This window comes from Hypanus sabinus, chromosome 15 (assembly GCF_030144855.1).
Source record: "Hypanus sabinus isolate sHypSab1 chromosome 15, sHypSab1.hap1, whole genome shotgun sequence".
In the NCBI taxonomy this organism is placed as follows: domain Eukaryota; kingdom Metazoa; phylum Chordata; class Chondrichthyes; order Myliobatiformes; family Dasyatidae; genus Hypanus; species Hypanus sabinus.
The window spans coordinates 18,753,413-18,778,956 of record NC_082720.1 but is presented as its reverse complement, the minus strand read 5'-3'; the positions used below and the strand labels follow the sequence as shown (position 1 = coordinate 18,778,956).

Here is a 25,544-nt window from a genome sequence, read left to right as displayed (position 1 = left end):
TGATGATTGCCAAGGATTCTGACTGCCAAAGGGCCTATTACCAGGCTGTGCCTCTTCATGGCACAAAATAAAAATGTTTAATTTAAGCTGTTTAATTACAGCTATATCTGATCCCATTTAGTGATCATAATGGGAAAACGCCCACTGATAACGTGAGCTGCTATAAGGCATTATGGTGCTTCAGGTGGAGCCTCTGCTCTCCTGAAGGCTCTCACTCATGGACTATTCAGCTCTGTAGGACAGTCACAGAGGCCTCTTCAACATTGGGGAAGAATGGAGCCTTAGTGGACATTGAAGCTTTGGACCCTACCCCATTTTTTAAATATACAGTATTTCTGTTTTTGCACATTTAAAAAAATCTATTCAATATATGTAATTGATTTACTTGTTATTTATTATTATGTTTTATTTTATTTATTTTTTCTTCCTCTCTCTGCTAGATTATGTATTGCGTTGAAGTGCTGCTGCAAAGTTAACAAATTTCACGTCACATGCCGGTGATAATAAACCTGATTCTGATTCTGATTCTCAAGGATAGAGAGAATCAGGAGCACAGGTGAATTAGGGGTGACCCTACAAAAGTTTATAAAATCATGAGTGGTATGGATAAGGTAGGCTTTTCCAAAATGTTGATGAGTCCAAAACTGGAGGCCACAAGTACAAGAAGGGAGAGATTTTAAAAACACATGAGAGGTAACTTCTTTACACAGAGGATAGTGAGTACTTGAAATGAGCTGCCAGAGGAAGTAGTAGAGGTGGGTAAAATTGCAACATATAATAAGCATTTGGATAGGTACATGGAAAGAAGGGGATTGGTCTATGGGCCAAATGTGGGCAACCGGAGCTAGCAGGGAGGATGCTATGGTCAGCATGGATCGATGGGCTGAAGAGCCTGTCTCTGTACTGTATTACTCTATGGCTCTATACAGGTTGACCAACCACTCCAGTCAAACCACTTGCCACCTTCTTTGAAGGAGCTTGTCCTGAATTGGCTCTGGATTCATTAAGGACTGTCTTGTTATTTATGACCCCTAATTTTACATTTTCCACGGGCAGGACCATTGAGGCAAGTTGCGCGCGCCCTTCCCCACACCTCCTGGTCCAGTCTCCTTTGATGCCCAAAGCTATAATGATCTTCAGGAGCTCCCAAAGTCCTCCAGGGGCAGCTGACTCAGCTGACCTGCATTGAAGAGCAACCTAGTATCTGTAACCAATGCAAAAGCAAACTGAGGCCCCAAGCTGGACACCATGATGGCGTTCTCGTTGTACATGAACAGTCAGGTAGTACAACGAGAAAGGATGAACAGAATGCAGAATATAGTGTTACAGTCACTGAGAAAGTGCAATGAAGATAGATAGATAGATAATTACTTAATAATGGGTATAATAATTGAACATCAACATTAGTTAAAATAGAGGGGGAATTGCATACTGCACCTTCGCCTGACTTATGAAATTTGTGCTGGATAAGCCAGATCTAAGGCTGAACAGCCAGGTATGAAGTGCACCCGGCTCCTCAGTTCAGAACAATTAGCAACCGCCCCTGGGCTTGCCGGTCAGTCCAGTGGAAAAGCCAAAGATGAGATTGTCTGTGCCTCCACATTGCACTAGGCTGGTGTTGAAGTCTGATGTAACTGACACGTGCACTGTGGAGATGCTGGCAGGTGATCAGATTTGTCTGGAACAAGGGAACCACATCAAGCCTGTTATAGCTCACTCTTATCTTTCCAGAGAATGATTGTGACATAGGTCCTAAAAATAATGTCATTAAACTGGTACTGTGGGTTGGGTAGAGGTTCTTGTGTTGCCTGCTGTGGTCGGTCTATGTCAATCATCATAGAGGTTAAACTTTGAGTTTCCAGCTTTATATTTCTGCTAAACTTGTGAGGTAACAAGATACTGTGCAGCCTTGCCATGAGAACCATCTTCTGAAATTTGCTTTTGGTAAAACTTCATCAAATTGGAAAACAAAATACTGAATTTGCTGAATACAGGGTATTTTATAAACACTCAGCATCTGTGAGGAGAGAAAAAGAACTATGAAATGGTGAGTTATACCCTGTGGGAAATACATAGAAGAAGAGTGTGATAATAAATCGAGTAATGCAATTTTATAACCAGGAATTTGCAGTGTTTTATTTGTCACTGTTCGTTTTGGATTGACTTCACTTCCATCATCAGACTTTAATGAGATTGGCTCATAATAGTGGTGCTGGATTTGTAACACAATTAATCTTACACAGACAAAATATGAAACTGGGTGCCCTACATATGTTCAAACTCTGCACACAAGAATAGAACATGGATGCTGGAGAATGTGCTGAAGAGCATAGCAAAGCTTAATCAGTTAAGTATGGAACGAGAGGAGTATGGATGGTTTCCTCTTTAGAAGGATAAGAACTGATTAGGGATAGTCACCATGGTTTTGTGAATTAGAAACTGACTCTCATGAATTTGATTGAATATTTTTCAAAGAGGTGACCAATAGGATTGACAAGGACAGGGGGGTAGATGACGTCCACATGGACCTTAGCAAGGTTTTTAACAAGGTGGACTGGGCCAGGAAGTCGAATCATGTGGGATTTGGGTAGAGCTAGCCAGCTGGATGTAAAATTGGCGGTGCTAGGAGTCAGAGGGTGGTAGTGGAGGATTATTTTTTTCCAGATTGGAGGACTCTGAACTGTGAAGTGCTACAGGAATCAGTGGTAACCAACGTCTCCCCTGAGGTATGCACATGTGCATGTGCACACATCTTTTGCTACTAGCGCAGAAAGGAATTTAAACTGTGCACAAAGGGTTGTCACCTTCTACCTTGTTGGCATGTTAAGTATATTTCACAATTGTACGCTCAAATACCAAACAATCAAAATATTTCACATTTTCTGTCCCGGCTTCTGATGTTGACAACATGGAGTTTGTGATGATTTGTCAGCAGATCTTAGAAGTGGCTTATTTATAATGTTTTTATTGAAGAAATTATTTAGTGTGGACATGGGTCACTGGACAAACAATTGTACAGCGGAAGATTTTTGTTGTGTTTCAAGATTTTAGTCATTTTAAGTTAGAGATAACATTGGTGCTAACTCCCATATATGTTCTCCATATACACCAATAATTTGGATAAGAATATAGGTAGTATGATTACTGAGTTTGCAGTAGACACCAAACTGGTTTTGGGCTAGACAGTGAAGATGATAAGCTAAGTTTACAACAGGATCTTTTGTAGATCGAGTGGAAAATGAGCAAGGAATGGCAGATGGAATTTAAGTTGGTCAAGTGCAAAGTGTTGCATTTTGGAAAGCTAAATGAGGGCAGGATTTTACATGAACCAGAGAGACCTAATACAAGTACATAGTTCCCTGAAAGTAGCTGGATAGGTAAACAAGTTGGTGATGAAGACAGATTGCATGGTTGCCTTTATCAGCTGGTGCACTAAGTACAATAGTTGAGATGCCGCATTACAGCTGTAAGACTACACCTGAAATATTGCTTGCAGTTCTGATCTCTATACTATAGGAAAGATATGATTAATCTGGAGATTTTGCAGAAGATATTCACAGGGATGTTGCTGGCACTGGATAGGCTGGGAATATTTTCCATGGAGCAATGGGGGATAAGAAGTGACCTTATAAAGGTTTATGAAATCATGAGGGCATAGATAAGGTCACAGTTTCATTTACCCCCAGGGTAGGGAAGTCTAAGAGCAGAAGATATACAGGTTTAGGGTGCAGGGAGAAAGATTTTAGGAATACTTGGCAGATAAATTTCTTACACGGAGTTATATGGAATGAGGTGCCAAAGGAAGTGGTAGAGGTAGGTTCACTTACAACCTTTAAAAGACATTTGCAGAGCTGCATAGATAGGGAATGTTTAGAGGGATATGAGTGAAATGCAGGAAAATTCGACTAGCTCAGGGAGACACCTTGATCAGCCAAAGGGCCCGTTTCTGTGCTGTGTAACTCTGTGACTAATGTAGAAGGTCAGGATGAATCTAACAGGACTGTGATAGTGTTGATAGGGTGCAACGATCTCTATTGGCAGAGAGTGGGACAAGTCTGAAGCATTCCAGATAATTGAAAAGTAAGGAGTTGTTTTTGAACATGCCTGAACTGCTGTAATTTGGAATGCATTGCCTGAAAGTGAAGCAGATATATGGTTATTGTAAATGGCTGCTTAATCTAGACTTAATGGCCATATTATCATTGACCACCTTTGCCATAAGCATTTCTGTAATGGATTTTTATATTCACTACATCAATTAGTTCATTTTCTTATGATTTTGCAAGGTAGTTTATAAGTGCAACTAACAGTAAATTAATCATACTTCGATCTATATATCACATTGAGACATCTTAATGTACAGTAGCCACTTGGCTTCTGCAATATCGCATATGTAACAGCAATCACAGTTTAAACAAGTCACTGAAAGAATGCGCCTTAGCAAGGAATCCGGTCTTTAAATAGAAAAAGACTAGTTGGGAAGTGTAGAAACTAGAAGCAAAATTGAGGAATTGCCATATGCCCTGATTCTATGAAATGAATGTGTAACGTGGTTGAGAGGAATCAATGAAGTGTAGTTTGAGAAGGAAGGTTCTAATATTTGTATTCTGGCTTCAGAGTTACTATAGTGAAATTGACTCCATTGGGAGTAAGGCAGACAATGCTTACTTAGAAACTGCTTGTGTAGTTCACAGGAGGGATTTATGAAGAGTGCTGTTGGAGCAGCTTTGTTAAGTGGATATTTGTTACTGGAAATACTCAGAAGGAAAGTTCCTGTAGTTGATCTGCCAGGTGTTGAAAGCAACCTTTGCTCTACTTAATGCACCATGTTTAACATTTCAATCCTCCCATTCTTTTCTATAGCCAATAGATATTTGCAGAAGAAGGCACTTTATAATGTGGTAAGCTTGATCAGGGAGGGGGACAAGAAGCCAGTGCTCAGCTCTTACTGCATTCAAGTACCCAGTGGACATTAACCAGTATCTAAAGGTTGAAACAGTTGTCAGGCAACCTCCCTAACTAGGAATCAGACAAAAATCACTTTGGACACCCAAAATTAATCAGTTAACTCATATGTCTTCAGACTACAGGTGTCAAATTTCAAATCACAGCAAGATTTTTCTCCATGAAGAAATGAATTTAGAACTGTCTTTTATATCTGAACATCCAAATTTGCCAACATTCGCAGGTGTGGTGAACTACATATACCTGTCTGGACACGCCCCCTGCTGACTGCTCCTGTGGCTCCTCCCACAGACCCCTGTATAAAGGTGGTTGGAGGCACGGCTCCTCCCTCAGTCTCCAGGATGTTGTGTGGTGGTCTCTTGCGGCTAATCGTGGTCTCTTGCAGCTAATAAAAGCCTATCGTTCGCCTCCCGTCTCTAAGAGTTATTGATGGTGCATCAGCAGGGTAGCCCTGTTTGTGAGAAAAGATAATCAATGCCCACTATTAATGAGATAAATGATCAGAAATCCATCTGGCGATGTTGTTGGTAAGTCAAAGTTCACTGAAAGAATGGGAGAGTTCCTTTGTTTTCTTTCTCTGGGGCAAATGGATTTTTAACATATTGAGAGGCCAGATCTAGTTCATTTAATCTCAAGCGAAAGTGGACTCCATAGGATTGCAGGAGTCCCTCAGTACCACGCCAAAGTGCTTCTAGATTATGTGGTTTTGAACATGGCATTTTGATAGAGACACATATGTCACCAGTCAGCCTAAGTTGGTAGCTCTGAGCTTGTTGTCTTGAAGAAAACATCTGCATAAAGCTGGGTAGAGCCAAATATTTTCATGTTGGGGTTGGATAGATGGGTGAATGATGAGCAGATGGACAGCAAATATGGAGGAGGAACCGGTCTGATCAAATTCACAACCAGATCAGGTCACATTTGTCCTTTGCAAGTTCTTGCAAAGTTATTGAAGAAGGCCATCTTCGTCTGTGCTCTTGCTTCACACACAAAAGTAAGCACGTTGTCAGTGCAAGAACACGCAGCGGGACATTTGAATGGACAGGAGAATGGTTTGGGCCATTCTTGCAGCCTTTTATTTATTGAGACACAGCACAACTAAGCCCTTTTAGTCCTTGGTGCCCCTCTGCCTAAGAACCCCCAGTTTAACCCTAACCTAATCACGGGACAACTTACAATGACTAGTTAACCTACCAACTGGTACATCTTTGGACTGTGGGAGGAAACCCACATGTTCACAGAGAGAACGTACAAACTCCTTACAAGTAGCAACTGGGAATGATGCCAGTATCTGGTACCATGCTGCTCCCAAAAATACATTGAACTGTAGAAAGTGGTAATTTCCCATCCAGTAACATGCCGTCTCTTTGACATCACTGCTAAGTCTGCAGATTTCAGAGTGTAAGCTATAGACAGTTACATCAATCGTAACTTTCTGAGAAGTAGCAGATCTCTTCTGTAATAAACTGTATGCATTATAAGGCACACTGTAAATTGGGATATTGTACCAAAGAATACATTATTTATAATCCAAATTGACTGTATCAATTCAATACTAATAACAAAATATGGAATTTCTATATAATTTATGGGGATCAATATTGTCTCCCCAATTATAATCTATAAATAGGTAACAGTGATGTCAGCAGACGTTGAAAATTAGGCTATTTGCTTTTCCCTTAAATCAATAAATTCTATTTTCTCTTCCTTCGACCCTCTTCAGTTGGAAACCTTTTTCACATTACACAATGTGAGCTTTGATTATGTAAGCCAACAGTGTTCCCTGCCCACAAGGTCTCAACTCACTACCTGGAACTTTGGACCAACAGCAGAGAGTTAGGTAAATGCAGAGAGTCAGGAGCGCTGAAGGGTCTCGGCCCGAAACGTCCACTGTATTCTTTTCCATAGCTGCTGGCTGGCCAGCTGAGTTCCTCCGGCATTCTGTGTGTGTTGCTAAGGAACTGAGGTGTGGTGTGGTAGGGATCATAGCAGCCAATTTACACAAAGCAGTTGAACAAATACCGGGTAATTTGTCTCATTGTTATTGGCAGAGGGATAATTGCTGGCCAAGCCACAGAGACAATTCAGATGCTGTGGTGTGATCTGTAATAGCTGTGAGAGTAACTAGAGGTTTCATTTACCGTTTCATCCCACAGGTCCACACCGATGTATCATCCTCAATAAGCTGTTTAAGTCTCTGCATTTCACCTGGCTCATCTCTCCAGAATCATAGCTGACGTCCTGCATTAAATACGAGAAAGTCTGCTGATGCTGGAAATCCCAAGCAACACACACACAAAGTGCTGGCGGAACTCAGCAGGTCAGGCCGCAAGCATCTACGGAAATGAAAAGAACAGTTGACGTTTCAGGCCGAGACCCTTCTCCAGCCCTGAGGAAGGATTTCAGCCCAAAATGTCGACTGCTGTTTTATCATTTCCACAGATGCTGCCTGACCTGCTGAGCACCCCCAGCATTTTGTGTGTGTCGCTGATGCTTTGCGTTGTCCTGCAAGGTCCTGACTGAAATCACCTCATCTAACCACAGGAGCCAAAACTGTCTTGGTTTATGTGATTTAAGTACTGACTAAGTGAATTCACAGAGGCACCGAGGGAGCTTAGCTGTCAGTGTCAGCCTCTAGCAATCCGGTTTAAGGTAATTGTTTTGTCTACCTGAAGAAAGTGGCTGCACATTGAGTGCAGACACAAAGCAGTTCTGCAAAATGAGGTCATTGGTAAATCCCCTGTGAGCACATGTAAAATCTAACACCTGCTTCAGGTGAGTGCACTTAACGCTTTCAAAGAAGCTTAACAGGTAGTGTACTTTGACTTGGATTGACCATATTTTCAGGTAATTTTGGCAGCTGTCATGGGATTCTGGGGGCTGAAAAGGGAGACGGAACTTCTGGTATTTTATTAACCCAAGAGCTAAGGAGTTTCAATCACTTGCTAAAATCATTAATTAGTCTTCCCTTCACCCATTGTATCACAGAAATAGGCCAGCTGTGCAATTGTGTCTGTAATGGCCATAAAAATTCTACTCCTATTTTCCAGTATGTAGGCTTATGTAAGTAATAACACAGCAGTTCTTAACCAACTACTATTTAACCAGATATTATTTCAACTTGATGAGTTTTTGCCTCCATCAGTGTTTCAGGGCAGAAAATTCCAGACATCACCCATCCACTCCATGCCTCGAATAATCCCAAGACTGAAATAACGTTTCTTCATTTCTGCTATAATGCATCCAATTATTATTTTTAATCCATGGCCTCTTGTCACTGACCTCTCTGCTGAGAGAAGTAAGTCCTCCTTAATCACCTAACTGATCATTTTATATTTTCACTCAGCACCTCACCCCACAAGAGCTGGTAAATCCATTCTGTTGGTCTCCCAAATGCTCATTCTTATTGCTGGGCAGTTCTCTGATCTTGACAATTTACTTGCAAACGTTTCATCACCATATGAGGAGACGTCAACAACACAAAGTGAGTGAATAAAGATTGACTCCAGTCAGTTCAGGAGCAAGTCGAGGCCATCAGGGTCTGAAAACCTGCCGTATTGCTGTCCAGTCATTTCCCAGGATGATTCAGCATTGTGCAACATATTCAGCCAACCTTGCACAATACTGAATCATTTATATCCACTATTAAAATTCCATGGTATGGAAAAAATCAGTAGACGACATGTAACCCGTGCCAAAAACACTCAGCAATAAGTCCTGTTTGGCATTTCACAAACACTAACCATACACTAAAATTTGATGGTGATGCTTCTAATGATGCATAATAGAAAAATGAGGGAAGTGTTATTGATCGCAGAGGAGGTCATAAGTTGGTACAACATCGTGGCCCAAAGGACCTGCACTGTGCTGGTGTTCTGATTATTGTTCTCTGAAGTTGGGTCAAGTCACCGCAGGTGGCCATGAAGAGCCTACTGTTTACAACTTACAACATGTGAGCGAAAGTGAGAATCATTATATGCTCGAGATTGATAAGATGCTGTTGGAGATTCTACTGTACATGGACTTATAAGGTTTCAACAAAACTTGGTGGGAAAACCACTCACACTAGGTAGTTAAAACAAGTATTTTAATGACCATTTGGTTCTGACGCCTGCCTTTCCCTTGATGGTGTCATTAAGAATGCACTGAAGGGCTTCAGCATAACAAAGAGTCATTGTGGGGTAGACCATGGAAGCAAGACTGTTTACCTACTAAGTGACTATCAAACCATTTTCAAAGCAATCCTTGACTAACCTATCTTATCCTCCACAGTCCCTAACAATTCCCCCCAGATTCTACCAATTATCTACAATACATAGGGCAATTTTCAATGGCTAATTAACCTTCACATTTTTGGGATCATGCAGAACCTGAGAGAAACCTACACAATCACATGGAGAGCTGAACCTCCATACAGACAGCACTGGAGTCTGGATTGAAGCTACTCTGCTGTACTGTGAGGCAACAGCTCTGCTAGCTGCACCATTATACAACCTTGATATCAAGTGCAAAACTCTCACACAAAACACACTGTCAAGGCCAGCTAATAAAGGACAAAATCATAAACTCAAAGATATTCTGCAGATGTTGGAAATCCAGTTTAAAACATACAAAGTGCTGGAGGAACTCTGGGGAAATGAAAACAGCCATCAACAGACATCCGACATGTCAATAGACATAAGTGTTATGGTGAAGGGTCTTGGTCCGAAATGTTGACTGTTTTCATTTCCATAGATGATGCCCGACCTGCCGAGACCGTCCAGCACTTAGTAGGTGTTATACTGTAGTGATGTGCTACACACAGTGCTGAAATAATGACACGCAGTCGGTAAGTCGTTTCGAGACTAGTTTATTCAAACTTCGCGGCGCTGGCATTTAAATCCCTAACACCCGCCCTGTCCGGGCGGAAATGACGTCGGAGGTACATTACTAAGGTCTCCCCCCACCCCGTGCTGGCTATTTGTGCGCCGGTTTGCCTGCGCAGAAAGTGGGTCGCCACATAACCCCCCCCCCCCCCCAATATCCTCAGTCTGGGTCGGACTCTGTTTGGGAGGTCTGCCTCTGCGCCGCGGTGCCTGAACCTTGACCAGCTGCGCCAAGTCCACATGGGCTGGTTTGAGTCGGTCCACCATGAAAACCTCCTCTTTCCCCCCAATGGCCAGAACGTAAGTGGACCCGTTGTTGTTGATCACCCTGAACGGCCCCTCGTACGGCCGCTGTAGCAGTGCCCAGTGTCCGCCCCTTAGTACAAACACAAACTTACAGCTCTGCAGGTCTTTGGGTACATGTGTCAGGGTCAGTCCGTGCTGTGAAGTCGGTATGGGGGCCAGGTTGCCGAGTCTTTCGTGTAGACTGTCCAGGACTGCTGCAGGTTCTTCCTCTTGCCCCCTTGGGGCTGGTATGAACTCGCCCGGGACGGCCAGGGGTGCACCGTACACCAACTCGGCCGACGAGGCGTGCAGATCCTCTTTGGGCACTGTACGAATTCCAAGCAGGACCCAGGGAAGCTCGTCCACCCAGTTAGGTCCTCTCAGGCGGGCCATGAGAGCCGACTTCAAGTGACGATGGAAGCATTCCATAGTCCGTTCAACTGTGGGTGGTAGGCAGTGGTGTGGTGTAGCTGCGTTCCCAACAGGCTGGCCACAGCCGACCACAGGCTGGAGGTGAACTGGGCGCCTCTGTCGGAGGTAATGTGGGCCGATACCCCGAAGCGTGCTACCCAGGTTGCGATCAGTGCTCGGGCGCAGGAATTGGCAGATGTGTCGGTGAGCGGGACTGCCTCTGGCCACCTCGTGAACCGGTCTACCATCGTTAGGAGGTACCGCGCTCCTCATGACACTGGAAGGGGGCCCACAACATCCACATGAATGTGATCGAACCTCCGGTGGGTGGGTTCAAACTGCTGTGGTGGGGCTTCAGTGTGCCGCTGCACCTTGGCTGTTTGGCACTGCGCGCACGTTCTGGCCCTTTCACTGACCTGCTTGCGAAGTCCTTGCCACGCGAACTTGCTGGAGATCAGCCGGCCAGTTGTCCTGATAGATGGGTGCGCCAAACCATGTATGGAGTTGAAAACTCGCCGCCTCCAGGCTGCCGGGACGATGGGGCGAGGTTGGCCGGTAGCCACGTTGCACAGGAGGGTCCCCTCACCTGGCCCTACGAGAAAGTCCTGCAGCTGCAAACCCGAGACTGCGGTCCTGTAGCTGGGCATCTCGCTGTCTGCCTGCTGCGCCTCCGCCAGTGCTGCATAGTCCACCCCCAGGGACAGGGCCTGGACAGCTGGTCTGGAGAGTGCGTCCGCCGCGACGTTGTCCTTTCCCGAGACATGCTGGATGTCCGTCGTGTACTCAGAGATGTAGGACAGATGTCACTGCTGGCAAGCCGACCAGGGATCAGACACCTTCGTGAACGCGAAGGTCAACGGTTTGTGGTCCGTGAACGCGGCGAACGGTCTGCCTTCTAAGAAGTACCTGAAATGCCGGATTGCCAGATACAGCGCCAACAGCTCCCAGTCGAAAGCACTGTACTTGAGTTCGGGTGGTCGTAGGTGCTTGTTGAAGAATGCCAGGGGTTGCCAGCGCCCCTTGATGAGCTGCTCCAGCACCCCACCGACTGCTGTGTTGGATGCGTCCACTGTGAGTGCAGTTGGAACGTCCGTTCTGGGGTGCACCAGCATCGCGGCATCTGCCAAGGCTTCCTTGGCTTTAATAAAAGCGGCCGCGGCCTCCTCATCCCAAGTAATGTCTTTGCCTTTACCCGACATCAGGGTGTACAAAGGGTGCATGATACGGGCTGCTGAGGGGAGGAAACAGTGGTAGAAGTTCACCATACCAACGAACTCCTGCAGGCCTTTGACCGTGTTGGGCCAGGCAAAGTGGCAGATCGCATCTACCTTGGCGGGCAGAGGTGTTGCCTCTTCTTTGGTAATCCTGTGGCCCAGGAAGTCGATGGTATCGAGACTGAACTGGCACTTGGCCAGGTTGATCGTGAGGCCATATTCACTCAGTCGGGCGTAGAGTTGACGGAGGTGGGACAGATGCTCCTGACAACTGCTGCTGGCTATGAGGATGACGTCCAAGTAGATGAAAGCGAAGTCCAGGTCGCGTCCCACCATGTCCATTAACCGCTGAAACGTCTGTGCGGCATTCTTCAGGCCGAACGGCATGCGGAGGAACTCGAAAAGGCCGAACGGGGTGATGAGTGCCGTTTTGGGGACGTCGTCTGGATGCATCGGGATTTGATGGTATCCCCGGACAAGGTCTACCTTGGAGAAGATCCGTGCGCCGTGCAGGTTTGCTGCAAAGTCCTGAATGTGCGGCACAGGGTAGCGGTCCGGCGTTGTAGCCTCGTTCAGCCTGCGGTAGTCACCACATGGTCTCCTGCCCCCTGTTGCTTTGGGCACCATGTGCAGGGGGGAGGCCCATGGGAGACTGCCGTACGATCCCCAATTCCTCCATCTGCTTGAATTCCTCTTTCGCCAGGTGGAGCTTTTCTGGGGGGAGCCTTCGTGCGTGGGCGTGGAGGGGTGGTCCCTGGGTCGGAATGTGGTGCTGTACCCCGTATCTGGGCATGGCTGCCGTGAACTGCGGTGCCAGGATCGATGGAAAGTCCGCCAGGATTCTGGTGAATTCGTTGTCTGATAGCGTGATGGAGTCCAGGTGTGGGGCTGGCAACTTGGCTTCACCCAGGGAGAATGTCTGGAAAGTCTCAGCATGTACCAGTCTTTTCCCTTGCAAGTCGACCAGCAGGCTGTGAGCTCGCAAGAAGTCCGCTCCCAGGAGTGGTTGGGCCACCGCGGCCAGTGTGAAGTCCCACGTGGACCGGCTGACACCGAACTGCAGCTGCACTGTGTGGGTGCCATAGGTCTGTATCGAGCTGCCATTTGCGGCCCTCAGGGTGGGTCCTGGCTTCCAGTTGCAGGTGTCGTACCCCACCAGGGGGCAAGACGCTGATCTCCGCTCCGGTGTCGACCAAGAAGCGGCGTCCCGACTGTTTGTCCCAGACGTACAAGAGGCTGTCCTGGTGGCCAGCCGCCATAGTCATTAGCGGCAGGTGGCCCTGGCCTTTGCAGGGCGGGCAACCACGGCAGGCTATTGTGCCCCACCGCTGGTGGTAGAAACATCACTGTTCACTGGCCTCCTCACTCCTGCCTCTGTGTTGTGTGCGACCCCTGCCGGGCCTGGTCTGCTGTTGGGCACGTGGTCTGGTAATCTGACCGACAGATGCCACGCTCCCCCTCTTGGCTTTCCACAGCACGTCTGCCCGGGCTGCCACCTTCCGTGGGTTGCTGAAATCTGCGTCGGCCAGCAGCAGATGTATGTCCTCGGGCAGTCGCTCCAGGAACACTTGCTCGAACATGAGGCAGGGCTTGTGTCCGTTAGCCAGGGACAGCATCTCGTTCATCAATGCTGACGGCAGTCTGTCTCCCAAACCGTCCAGGTGAAGCAGGCGGGAACCCCGCTCACGCCATGAGAGGCCAAAGGTCCCAATGAGCAGCGCTTTGAATGCTTCATATTTGCCTTCTTCCAGGGGCGACTGTATGAAATCCGCAACCTGGGCGGCCGTCTGCTGGTCAAGGGCGCTCACCATGTGATAGTAACGCATGGAATCAGAGGATATCTGCCGAATCTGGAACTGGGCTTCTGTTTGGCTAAATCACACACGTGGTCCAGAAAGTCGGCAGTTTTAACGAAACTGTGTGAACAGATGAAGAGTCGGTCATCTTTGGTCCAAATCCCGTTTGGACCGTCGGGGTCACCAATGTAGCGATGTGCTACACACAGCGCTGAAATAACGACATGCAGTCAGTAAGTCATTTCGAGACTAGTTTATTCAAACTTCGCGACGCTGGCATTTCAATCCCTAGTGCCCGCCCTCTCCGGGCAGAAATGACATCGGAGGTACATTACTAAAGTCTCCCTCCCCCCCCCGCGCTGGCTATTTGTGAGCTGGTTCGCCTGCGCAGAAAGTGGGTCGCCACAATACCTAGTAAAGAAGCCAAAGGAAGTGGAATTTCTACTCTACAGGTGGTAGCAGATAATTCCCCTGTTCCATACAGGAGCAAAATATCCCAGCTAGTTGAGTGGTGTCACAACAACAAGCTTGCACTCAATGTCAGTAAGACAAAAGAGCTGATTGTGGACTTCAGGAAGGGTAAGATGAGGGAACACAAACCAATCCTCATAGAGGGATCAGAAGTGGAGAGAGTGAGAAATTTCAAGTTCCTGGATATCAAGATCTCTGAGGATCTAACCTGGTTCCAACATAACAATATGGCTTTCAAGAAGGCATGACAGTATGTATAGTTCTTTAGGAATTTGAAGAGATTTGGTTTGTCACCTAAGATACTGGAAAACTTCTATAGATGTACTGTGGAGAGCATTTTGACAGACTGCATCACTGTCTGGCGTTGGGGTGGGGGGGGGGGTGTTACTGCACAGGTCTGAATGAAGCTAGAGAAAGTTGAAAGATTAGTCAGCTCTATCTTGGGTACCAGTCTCTATAGTATCTAAGACATCTTCAAGGAGTGGTGCCTCAAAAAGGCAGCATCCATTATCAAGGATCCACATCACCCAGGGCATGCCCCCTTCCCACTGGAGGAGGTACAGAAGCCTGAAGGCACACACTCAGCGATTCAGGACCAGCTTCTTCCCCTCTGCCACCTGATTCCTAAATGGACATTGAACTCGTGATAGATATATATTATATCATAGTGATCAATATCAATATGCTGGTGATATAAACCTGATTCTGGTTCTGATTTACCCAAAAGGAGATGATGCAGGTGAATGAACGGGTCTTGAGTGGATGCACTGGATTGAACACAGGTCTCAATGAAGACATAATGCTGTTGCATCACATATACCATAAAGTCTCCTCCAACAAAAAATGTGATAATATGATAATGAAACAAAAAGGGGCTACAGGTGAAATTCAGGAAGAACTTTTGGGTGAAAACAGTGACTTGAGGATATGCCTATTTGACGAGCATTAGCAAAGCAATGGAAGTCTTCCAAATAACGTTTGTTACTTTAGGATTGAAGGGCACAGACTCCTTAAGCCTCTCTCTATGTTCAGAAGTTGCCATTTCTGTCATTCCAACAGGACCACATTGACCATTCTGAGAAAAGGAGTAGTCAATTAGCATCATAGATAACACCTGTAGGACCACATATCACCAGGGGATGCACAAAAGACTATTAAGTTCTATCTATGTAAGAAGTCTTATCAAGCAGTAGCCCATAGTCTCTGCATTTTGAACACTTTATAAAGATCATCAGATTAAAACATTATTCCAGTTCTCCCCACCACTCAGATTCAATTGGGATTTGGAAAGATCAGTAAAGGAGGCAGAGCATGGAAGGATGACAGAACATTGACTTGCAGCTTAATTGTAAAGCTGTGGAGCAGCACCACCCCCCACACACACTATAAAGTCTATAAGGGGTGACGTACAGAAGACTCAGAATACTGTGAAGCCCGGCTCAACCCAGTTTGGAACAAAAAGTGGAAAGAAGTCAGTTCAAATCATTAAGTGTCATAACACAAGTTGCAGCAGATTCTATATGGTAGAGTGTGTACTGAGACTTCGAGACAAGCTGGAGGTAAGAAAGTGGGACATGCATGAAGTAGTGGAGACACATAATTCTAGGAATTACCATCTGAAGGTTGGTGAGAAAGTTATGTGTAGATTATATAAAAGACATTATAAGAAAACTAAGATTAATTTTATTTTTCGCATGCATATTGTAACATACAATAAAATGCGCCATTTCTGTCAACGTCCAATGCAGTCTGAGGATGAACTGGTGGCAGCCTGCAAGAGTCGCTGTGCTCCTGGCACCAGCATATCGTGCCCACAACTCACTAGCCCTATGTGTCTTTGGACTGTGGGAGGAAACCAGAGCACCCAGAGGAAACCCATGTGGTCACAGGGAAAATATAAAAGCTCCTTACGGGCAGCGGCGGGTATTGAACCCTGGCGCTGTAAAGCATTATGCGAACCATTACGTTACTGTGCCACCCCAGTGAATAACGAAGAAGACCGTAAAATTAAAAAATGCTCCTGAAGTGAATCCCACAATTGTTTAAGAAGAGCCATCAGCTAATTCTTTTGGCACAAGTCAAAATGAAACAGCATATCTGATTCCAAAGAAGAACGACCAGTTCACAACTGTATCACTGTAAACATCACAGAGAGTGTCAAACCCATGAACTGGTTAAATTTATAAACTCTTTTGGTGTGTTGCAGAAGAGTGGTTGAGAAGGATAATTATGGCTTTGAGGCCCTAAGGATTGTATTACCTAACTAACTTCTCTCTGGGCTGCAACAATATGCAAAGTTCCAGAGGCAATCTTTGAGACTCTTGAAAGAAAAGCAACACAAATCATGTTTGATTTCCTTGAATATCAATCTATGCACTCCATAATGGACTTTGTTTGAAGTTAAGAACCACACCACACATATACTTTACAAAGACTTACTCATTCCATTTTCGCATAACTCAGGGTGTCATGTTAGTTCAGAACTGTTGAATGAAACATTAAATTGAGACTATTTCTTCCTTATCAATCGTACAGAATTTTTCAGAACACATTAGACCCAAAAGTTCTTGTTTTCTTCATCTGAGAATCTTGAGCGAGTTTCAAGAGCAGTCAATCAGAATCAAATAATACTGATAATGATGGATACCTGAAGCTTCTTGTCAAGTAATTGTCTTTAATTTGGACAGAAATTCACATTTTTCACTCAGAAGATAATATGATCTAAAAGTTATCTCATTGAAAGCTGCCACTCTAAACCCCATAGTTTAATATGCATAAAAGTTAACAACACAGTGCTAGATTGAACTAAACTGAGGTAAACTGAATATGCCTGGACTCTTTCGTTTTTGTGTTTTATATTTTGTGTTTTTGCTCTTTTTTCCCCACTTTGCCAGAAGCGTGACTTTGTGTGTGTGTGTGTGTGTGTGTGAGTGTTTAGCATTTTTTTTTGAAGAGGTTCCAGGGTTTTCCTTATTTTGGCTGTTTGTATGGGAAGACAAATCTCAGGGTTGTTAGTTTGATAATAAATGTACCTCATTGGTTATGATACTGCTCCTGTACTACATGAGTATATATAAATGTACTCTGAAACTTTGGAACTTTAAATGCAGGCTGAGTATCTCTACGTCTACCCTGATGTCACGTAAGCTGGAAAGCTGATTACTGCTTCAGGAAGCAGGCCAAGGGTGGAGGATGGTTGGGTAATGGATAAGAGCCACCAGGTCCAACATGAAATGATCTCCTATTATCCATACAGATTGTCAACCCAAAACTTCATTAGCTACTTTCAATTGTATCAACACCATCAATTATTGCCCAGAATGTTGATTGTCCATTTCCCTCTACAGATTCTGTCTGATCCATTAGCTTGCTTCTTGCAGTTAGACCATGGCAAGAGAACGAAGTCATGAGTGGGGACCCTATAACTACACACGTACACAGCTCACAGATCCATACATAGATACGCAGGCGTACATGTGTTCACATTCACACAAGCAGGCAAGAGTTACAGATTGCAAACATTAAGCACTTTGGAAGAGGGAGAGCATGTATTCTGTTCGCGCCTCAGTACGGACAATAAGAACTAGGCAAGCACGTTAGAACTCTGTAAGTGTCCATCACCCACTGTAGAACATGGAACACTGACAGCCAACTGCCGACCCACCCTCAGATGCAACTACCAACCTATATTTGTTCAGACCGACCTTCAGCATCATATTGCTGAGTTTGTGAATAGGCAAGGGTTGTTCAAAGCAGGACAATGTTTATTATGGCTTTCAGTAGCTGATGCATGACCTGGTAACTTATGAACAATCTTATTTGATTTTTGTTCCTTTTAGTGTAAGCGACTCGCTCGTGAACGAGATGAGGCTGAGAGGCAGCTGAAACAAATCAAGCGAGGTATGGCTACCCTCTTTTCCTACAACTGTCTTTGTTCGTTTTACAACTCACTTGCAGTGGTTGAAGTCGTTATTGTGCTTTTGATCTTCCATGGTAAAAAATATCTCCTTATCCCATGTCTGTGAGGCAATCTGTTGTATTAGAGAACATGCATGGTCACCCAGCTGGCAAAGACATTTCTTTAGCATGGCTTTGTAATGAGTTTATTAACAATCCACAGATAGCAGTGATTAGATATTAATCAAGGCCATGTTTATAGCAAGTGGACATTTAGCTATCATCAGTTGGTTAATTATATCAACAAATCTCTGCTGTAATGAATGCAATCAATCATGTATGCTTGGAGTTGTTTGTACAGTGCCAGCATTGACTCTCTCAGTTGATGATGAGTTGCATTTTTGCTACCTTGAGATCCATTGATTCAGCAGAGCTTGCTACTCATTATAATTCTGCATGGTGATTAATGTTTGAGTAAAAATGTAGAATACATAAAGAATGTCTCAGTTATTAAGATAATCATGTTGTAATTTTAACACAGGGGAATATAGAAATATACCTCAGATGATAACACTAGGTGTTCAATCAACAACACACACAAAATGCTGGTGGAACACAGCAGGCCAGGCAGCATCTATAGGGAGAAGCGCCGTCGACGTTTCGGGCCGAGACCCTTCGTCAGGACTAACAGAAAGGAAAGATAGTAAGAGATTTGAAAGTAGTGGCGGGGGGGGGGGGGGAATGCAAAATGATAGGAGAAGACTGGAGGGGGTGGGGTGAAGCTAAGAGCTGGAAAGGTGATAAGCGAAATGAGGTCGTTATTGGAACCTCAGAGGCTCCATCTTCCTCTCACCCTAACCCTTCCCTCTCCACTGACACTACCAGCCTCCCTCCCCCCTCTGATCCCATCTTTCATCTGTGCCGGGTCTTTACCATTCCCTCCAACCTTCAACTCTCTGAGGCAGAGCGCTCTGTCCTCAGTAAGGGCCTCACCTTTGTCCCCCTTCGCCCACACCTCAGCGAGTTCCGCGTACGCCATGACTCTGAACTCTTCTTCCACCGGCTCCGTTTCCGAGCTTATTTCTTTGACAAGGACTCTCCTTCTCCCCTGATGACCCCTTCTCCCGTCTTCAACCCTCCTCCTCTTCATGGACACCCCGCTCTGTTCTTCTGCCTGTTCTGGATCTCTTTATTGCTAATTGCTGATGGGACATCAACCGTCTCGACTTCGCCACACCTTGTTCCAATTCCAACCTCACTCCTTCCGAATGCTCTGCTCTCCGCTCCCTCCGCACCAATCCCAACCTCACTATAAAACCTGCTGATAAGGGGGGAGCCGTTGTTGTCTGGCGTACTGATCTCTACCTGGCCGAGGCACAGCGATACCTCCTCTTATTTACCCCTTGATCATGACCCCACTAAGGAGCACCAGGCCATTGTCTCCCATACCATCACCAACCTTATCAGCTCTGGGGATCTCCCATCCACTGCCACCAACCTCATAGTTCCCACACCCCGCACTTCCTGTTTCTACCTCCTACTCAAGATCCACAAACCTGCCTGTCCAGGTAGACCTATTGTCTCAGTTTGCTCCTGCCCCACTGAACTCATTTCTGCATACCTTGACACTCTCTTATCCCCCCTTGTTCAATCTCTTCCCACCTATGTTTGTGACACTTCTCATGCTTTGAATTTTTTCAATGATTTTAAATTCCGTGGCCCCCACCGTCTTATTTTCACCATGGACGTCCAGTGCCTATATACTTCCATCCCCCACCAAGATGGTCTCAAAGCTCTTCGCTTCTTTTTGTATTCCAGACCTAACTAATTCCTCTCTACCACCACTCTCCTCTGTCTAGCGGAATTAGTTCTTACTCTCAATAACTTCTCCTTTGACTCCTCTCACTTCCTCCAAACCAAGGATGTAGCCATGGGCACCCGCATGGGTCCCAGTTATGCCTGCCTTTTTGTTGGCTTTGTGGAACAGTCCATGTTCCAAGTCTATACAGGTATCCAACCCCTCTTTTCCTTCGCTACATCGACGACTGCATTGGCGCTGCCTCCTGCACGCATGCTGAGCTCGTTGACTTCATTAACTTTTCCTCCAACTTTCACCCTGCCCTCAAATTTACCTGGTCCATTTCCGACACCTCCCTCCCCTTTCTTGATCTTTCTATCTCCATCTCTGGAGACAGCCTATCTACTGATATCTACTAAAAGCCTACAGACTCTCACAGCTACCTGGACTATTCCTCTTCCCACCCTGTCTCTTGCAAAAATTCTATCCCCTTCTCACAATTCCTCCGTCTCCGTCGCATCTGCTCTCAGGATGAGGTTTTTCATTCTAGGACGAAGGAAATGTCTTCCTTTTTTAAACGAAGGGGCTTCCCTTTGTCCACCATTAACTCTGCTCTCAAACGCATCTCCCCCATTTCCTGCACATCTGCCCTCACTCCATCCATCTGCCACCCCACTTGGGATAGGGTTCCCCTTGTCCTTACCTACCACCCCACCAGCCTCCAGGTCCAACATATAATTCTCTGTAACTTCCACCACCTCCAACGGGATTCCACTACCAAGCACATTTTCCCTCCCCCCCTCTTTCTGCTTTTCGCAGGGATCCCCTTGTCCACTCGTCCCCCCCATCCCTTCCCACTGATCTCCCTCCTGGCACTTATTCTTGTAAGGGGAACAAGTGCTACACCTACCCTTACACTTCCTCCCTTACCACCATTCAGGGCCTCAGACAGTCCTTCCAGGTGAGGCGACACTTCACCTGTGAGTCGGCTGGTGTGGTATACTGTGTCCGGTGCTCTTGGTGTGGCCTTTTATATATTGGTGAGACCCGACGCAGATTGGGAGACCATTTCGCTGAACACCAACGCTCAGTCTGCCAGAAAAAGCAGGATCTCCCAGTGGCCACACGTTTTAATTCCACATCCCACTCCCATTCTGATATGTCTATCCATGGCCTCCTCTACTGTCAAGATGAATCCAAACTCTGGTTGGAGGAACAACACCTTATATACCGGCTGGGTAGCCTCCAACCTGCTGGCATGAACATTGACTTCCCTAACTTCCGTTAATGCCCCTCCCCCCCTTCTTACCCCATCCCTGACATATTTAGTTGTTTGCCTGTTCTCCATCTCCCTCTGGTGCTCCCCCCCACTTTCTTTCTCCTGAGGCCTCCCGTCCCATGATCCTTTCCCTTCTCCAGCTCTGTATCACTTTTGCCAATCACCTTTCCAGCTCTTAGCTTCACCCCACCCCCTCTGGTCTTCTCCTATCATTTCGCATTTCCCCCTCCCCCCACTACTTTCAAATCTCTTACTATCTTTCCTTTCAGTTAGTCCTGACGAAGGGTCTCGGCCCGAAACGTCGACAGTGCTTCTCCCTATAGATGCTGCCTGGCCTGCTGCATTCCACCAGCATTTTGTGTGTGTTGTTTGAATTTCCAGCATCTGCAGATTTCCTTGTGTTCGCACTAAGTGTTCAATGTTTGTTCAGTGGAATCTATTGCCTAGTTATAAGGAAAGGTGTATTTATTTTCTTTGATACCAAAGATATCTCCCTACACAAATATGCTCAATTGCACTCATTATTGCAAAAGGGCACCTGCATTATAATTAAGATTATAATATACCTGATAATTTGCTGTTTTGGGAGTTTTTGTGGATTCTCTGTGAAAATTGAAAAGGCAGCGAGAAGCCACACTGCAGAATGTAGTTGATGCACCATGAATAACTCTCTCTGAGACGGGAGGCGAGATATCGGCTTTTATTGACTGGAAGAAAGAACAAGCAGTAATTGACCACCATACTACATCCTGGAGACTGAGGGCTGGGCTCAGGCCTCAATCGCCTTTATACCGGGGTCCATGGGAGGAGCCACGGTCACTGGGAGGAGCCGGCAGGGGGGCATGTCCAGACAGGTATATGTAGTTCATCACAGTAGTGTAAAAGTTTCTTCAGCAGTTTGAACGGGGCACGACTGCGCAAGTGCATGGAGCTCAGCCAATGAGAGCAGTGGGAAGAGATTAAAAAGAAGACAGCTTTCTGGAGCGGGTGTCAGAGTAGAGGCAGACAGAGTAGGAAGACTTTGGCTCAATGGGGCTTTGATGATAAAGGGACGAGGCCAGATAGGTTATCTGCTTAGAATACAGACAGAAAGAATGTGTGTGAGGCCGGATTTCTGCGCTCGGTGTTGGATGTGGGAAGTCCAGGAGACTCCCGGCCTCCCGGACGACCATATCTGCACCAAGTGCGTCAAGATGCAGCTCCTTAGGGACCGCATTAGGGAACTGGAGATGCAGCTCAATGACCTTCGTCTGGTCAGGGAGAGTGGGGAGGTGATAGAGAGGAGCTATAGGCAGGTAGTCACACTGGGGCCTCAGGAGACAGAGAAATGGGTAACAGTCAGGAGAGGGAAGGGCAAGAATCAGATGCCGGAGAGTACCCCAGTGGCTGACCCCTTAACAGTAAATATTCCTACTTGAGTACTGTTGAGGGGGATGGCCTACCTGGGGGAAACAACAGTGGCTGCACCTCTGGCACAGAGTCTGGCCCTGTGGCTCAGAAGGGTAGGGAAAGGAAGAGGGTGGGAGCAGTGATAGGGGACTCTATAGTTAGGGGGTCAGACAGGCGATTCTGTGGATGCAGGAAAGAAACTCAGATGGTAGTTTGCCTCCCAGCTACCAAGGTCTGGGATGTTTCTGATCGTGTCCATGATATCTTGAAGTGGGAAGGTGAACAGCCAGAGGTCGTGGTGCATATTGGAACCAACGATATAGGTAGGAAAAGGGAGGAGGTCCTGAAAGCAGACTACAGGGAGTTAGGAAGGAAATTGAGAAGCATGACCTTGAAGATAGTAATCTCGGGATTACTGCCTCTGGTAACTTCTACTTTACAGAAAGACCACTCGACAATGTGATGGCCAAAAGAGCATCTTTATCTGGGACGGCAAATGATATTCACAATACAGAGGCTTCCAGGTACCTCGTGCGGCCTGGGTGGAGGAACTATGTACAATGCATACTGGGAGTAAAAAGAGCGGAAGCAAGACCCTGCCAACTCCGGATCCCGCCTCCTGCTACCACAGCTTCCTGATTAGTATTAACTTACTTTTAATAATACTCACATTACAACACTTCTCTCCCTTTAAAATCCAACATTCCCCAAATATAGAAGAACTGGGAAATAAAAACAGTGGTATCATTAGCACCAGGTTACCAATACAAACCACCTAAACAAAACATGGCAAATTCAAGTTTCAATCTAACAACAAAAGAAACAATCCAATCAAAGATTCAGTCTGTCAGGAGGTTTGCGAGGGTGCTGCGTTCTACGCACTACCCCCGGTGACCCAGCAGGCACCACTGGTGAAGATGTTTTGGGTGGACCTGGTGTTCGGGACATGAGAGGGGTCTATGTGTCCGTGTGAGAGTATCCATTCTCTTCAGGGGACTCTGCCCCCTCTGCCAGTGTGTCTCCTCTAGCAAAGTCACTGGTGGACGTGCTTTCCTGGTATGCATTAAGCAGTCATTGCTCCTTAACTGTTTTGGACTACTGAGCTTCTTCGAAATCGGTGGCGAGCTGTTTTCAGCATTATTGGGATAAACGGCATCTGCAGGTTTGCCGCCTGGCTTGGAACACACTGAAGAAGGAACTTTGGTTTTTGAACCATCTGTGGTTGGAATAGAATAGACCCAATCGCAAATTTTTCATGGAGTTCCTTGTTATAACTTGGAACTATCTGGAGTTCAACAGCAGGAAATTGCAATGTGTTTCAGAAAACCTCTTGTGCTTGGAAAAAGGTCTTGTCTGTTGAATCACAGTCATTGATTTTGACGATACATTCATTCTCCTGGAGCAGGTTCTCTTTTCTTGAACGGCTGTTCTCTTCAATACTCAGGCCAAGGAACCTTCCACTCAGCGTAGAGTTAAAAGGCACCACGTGGATTCCCAGGGGGCCACCGCCTCCAGAAAATTCTACTTTCTTTGTCAAATCACTTAGAGTGCTTTCTGAATGCTTGTCTGGTGGTCCTGGAGGCTCTGTTCTTACATTGTCTGTGGGTGCCCAGTTTGCTACTGTTATGATTGGCTGTTACAGGTTCCTGTTAGCGGGATCATCAGGCTGAGATACACCTTGCTGTAACTGGGCAGGTGGTACAAGAGCTGGGTCACTGCTTCACCGTACTAGAAGTGGCGTGCTGGCTTTCAGTTCCGAGGGGGTAACTTCAATTGCTCCTGTAATAGGCTGAATAGCCGCAAACTGTGCTGCGAGCTCACTCTCAAATGTGTCCGGACTATCTGTCACTCACATTGCCATCGGTGACTTCATCTGCACGCTGCACCTCATGCTCTTCCGTCATGTGTGCATATTCAAATTCATGTAGTTGAGCCGGATTTTGCGAAGCCAATCCGGTGGGCCCACTGCCCTTAGCTATCACCAGCCTGGCTTCAGCCTTCTGGCCCCCGGCTGAAATATCCACATATAACACCCCTAAATGTGGTATGGGCTGCCCCGTATAGGTCCTGAGTTGGAGCTTAGATGGTCTGATGGGAGGCAGGTTGGATCCCCATGTCCTCCTGTAGGTCTCTTCACTAATGACCGATGCAGTAGCCCCTGAATCAATCTTGAACTTAATCTCCTCTCCCCTGACAGTGACTGTGGCATAATATGGTTCAGGTGGTTCCTCATCCGTTTCCACCCCAAACATGTTGTAGGCACACGCTGTCTCTCCGTCTGCTTCTCCTCGGTGGTGTGAGGCTGCCCTTGCCCAGGCTTAACCTCACCCTTTAAACTTTTTAGCTAAATGTCCCTTTTTGCTACAAGCATGGCAGTCTCTATGAATTTACAAACATTTGCATAGTGCATTCCTCCACACTGAAAACATTCCACCCGCTTTTCCTGTCTACCAGTCTCCCTCCTGACTTGGAGCACTGCTGCCAACTGCGACCCCCCCCCATATCCTTTCTGTATATCCTTGGCATTATTAGCAGCCAACTCCATGCCTTGAGCAATCTCTAGGGGTGTCTTGAAAGTCAACGGTGGGGTTTCCCCCAACAAGCGGCGTTGTACGTCTTAATGCCGCATACTAATCTATTACGGAGCATATCATCCAACACGGCTCCGAAATCGCAATGCTCCGACAGCTGCCGAAGCCCAGCCACAAAATCACCCACAGACTGACCTGGCTTCCGGACGCGGCTGTGAAACTTGAACCGTTGAACTATCACCGAAGACTTCGGATTGTGGTGGTTCCCCACGAGCTTGACCAGTTCGTCTTATGGAATTTCTCCCGGTTTCCGCGGTGTAGCTAAGTTCCATATCAGCTTGTACGTCCTTGTCCCACACATTCTCAGGAGAATAGAGCGCTTCTTAGCCTCCTCAGTAATTCCATTAGCACAGAAAAAGTGGCCCAACCTTTCATCGTACTCCGGCCACTCCTTGATTTGCTCGTCGAGCGCACCGACCGTTCCGAACGCGGCCATCCGAACACAAGGCTCCTCGCCCGCTCACAGCTCCTGATCGAAAATCGGGCCGACCCGTCCACAAAACCAGTTTACCTCATCACCAAAAATATGTGGTAACTTCTACTTTACAGAAAGACCACTTGACAACTTGATAGCCAAAAGAGC

The 25,544-nt window shown here is 46.2% G+C and overlaps 1 protein-coding gene across 1 annotated transcript in view; it reads left to right on the top strand.

Moving 5' to 3' along the window:
* The window catches only part of shtn3 (shootin 3), a 172,379-nt gene that overhangs the window by 1,771 nt on the left and 145,064 nt on the right, over positions 1 to 25,544 (top strand). The window contains exon 2 of the mRNA XM_059990769.1: positions 17,847 to 17,907. Coding sequence (XP_059846752.1) covers positions 17,847 to 17,907 — 61 coding nt within the window. The remainder of the gene's footprint in view (positions 1 to 17,846; positions 17,908 to 25,544) is intronic.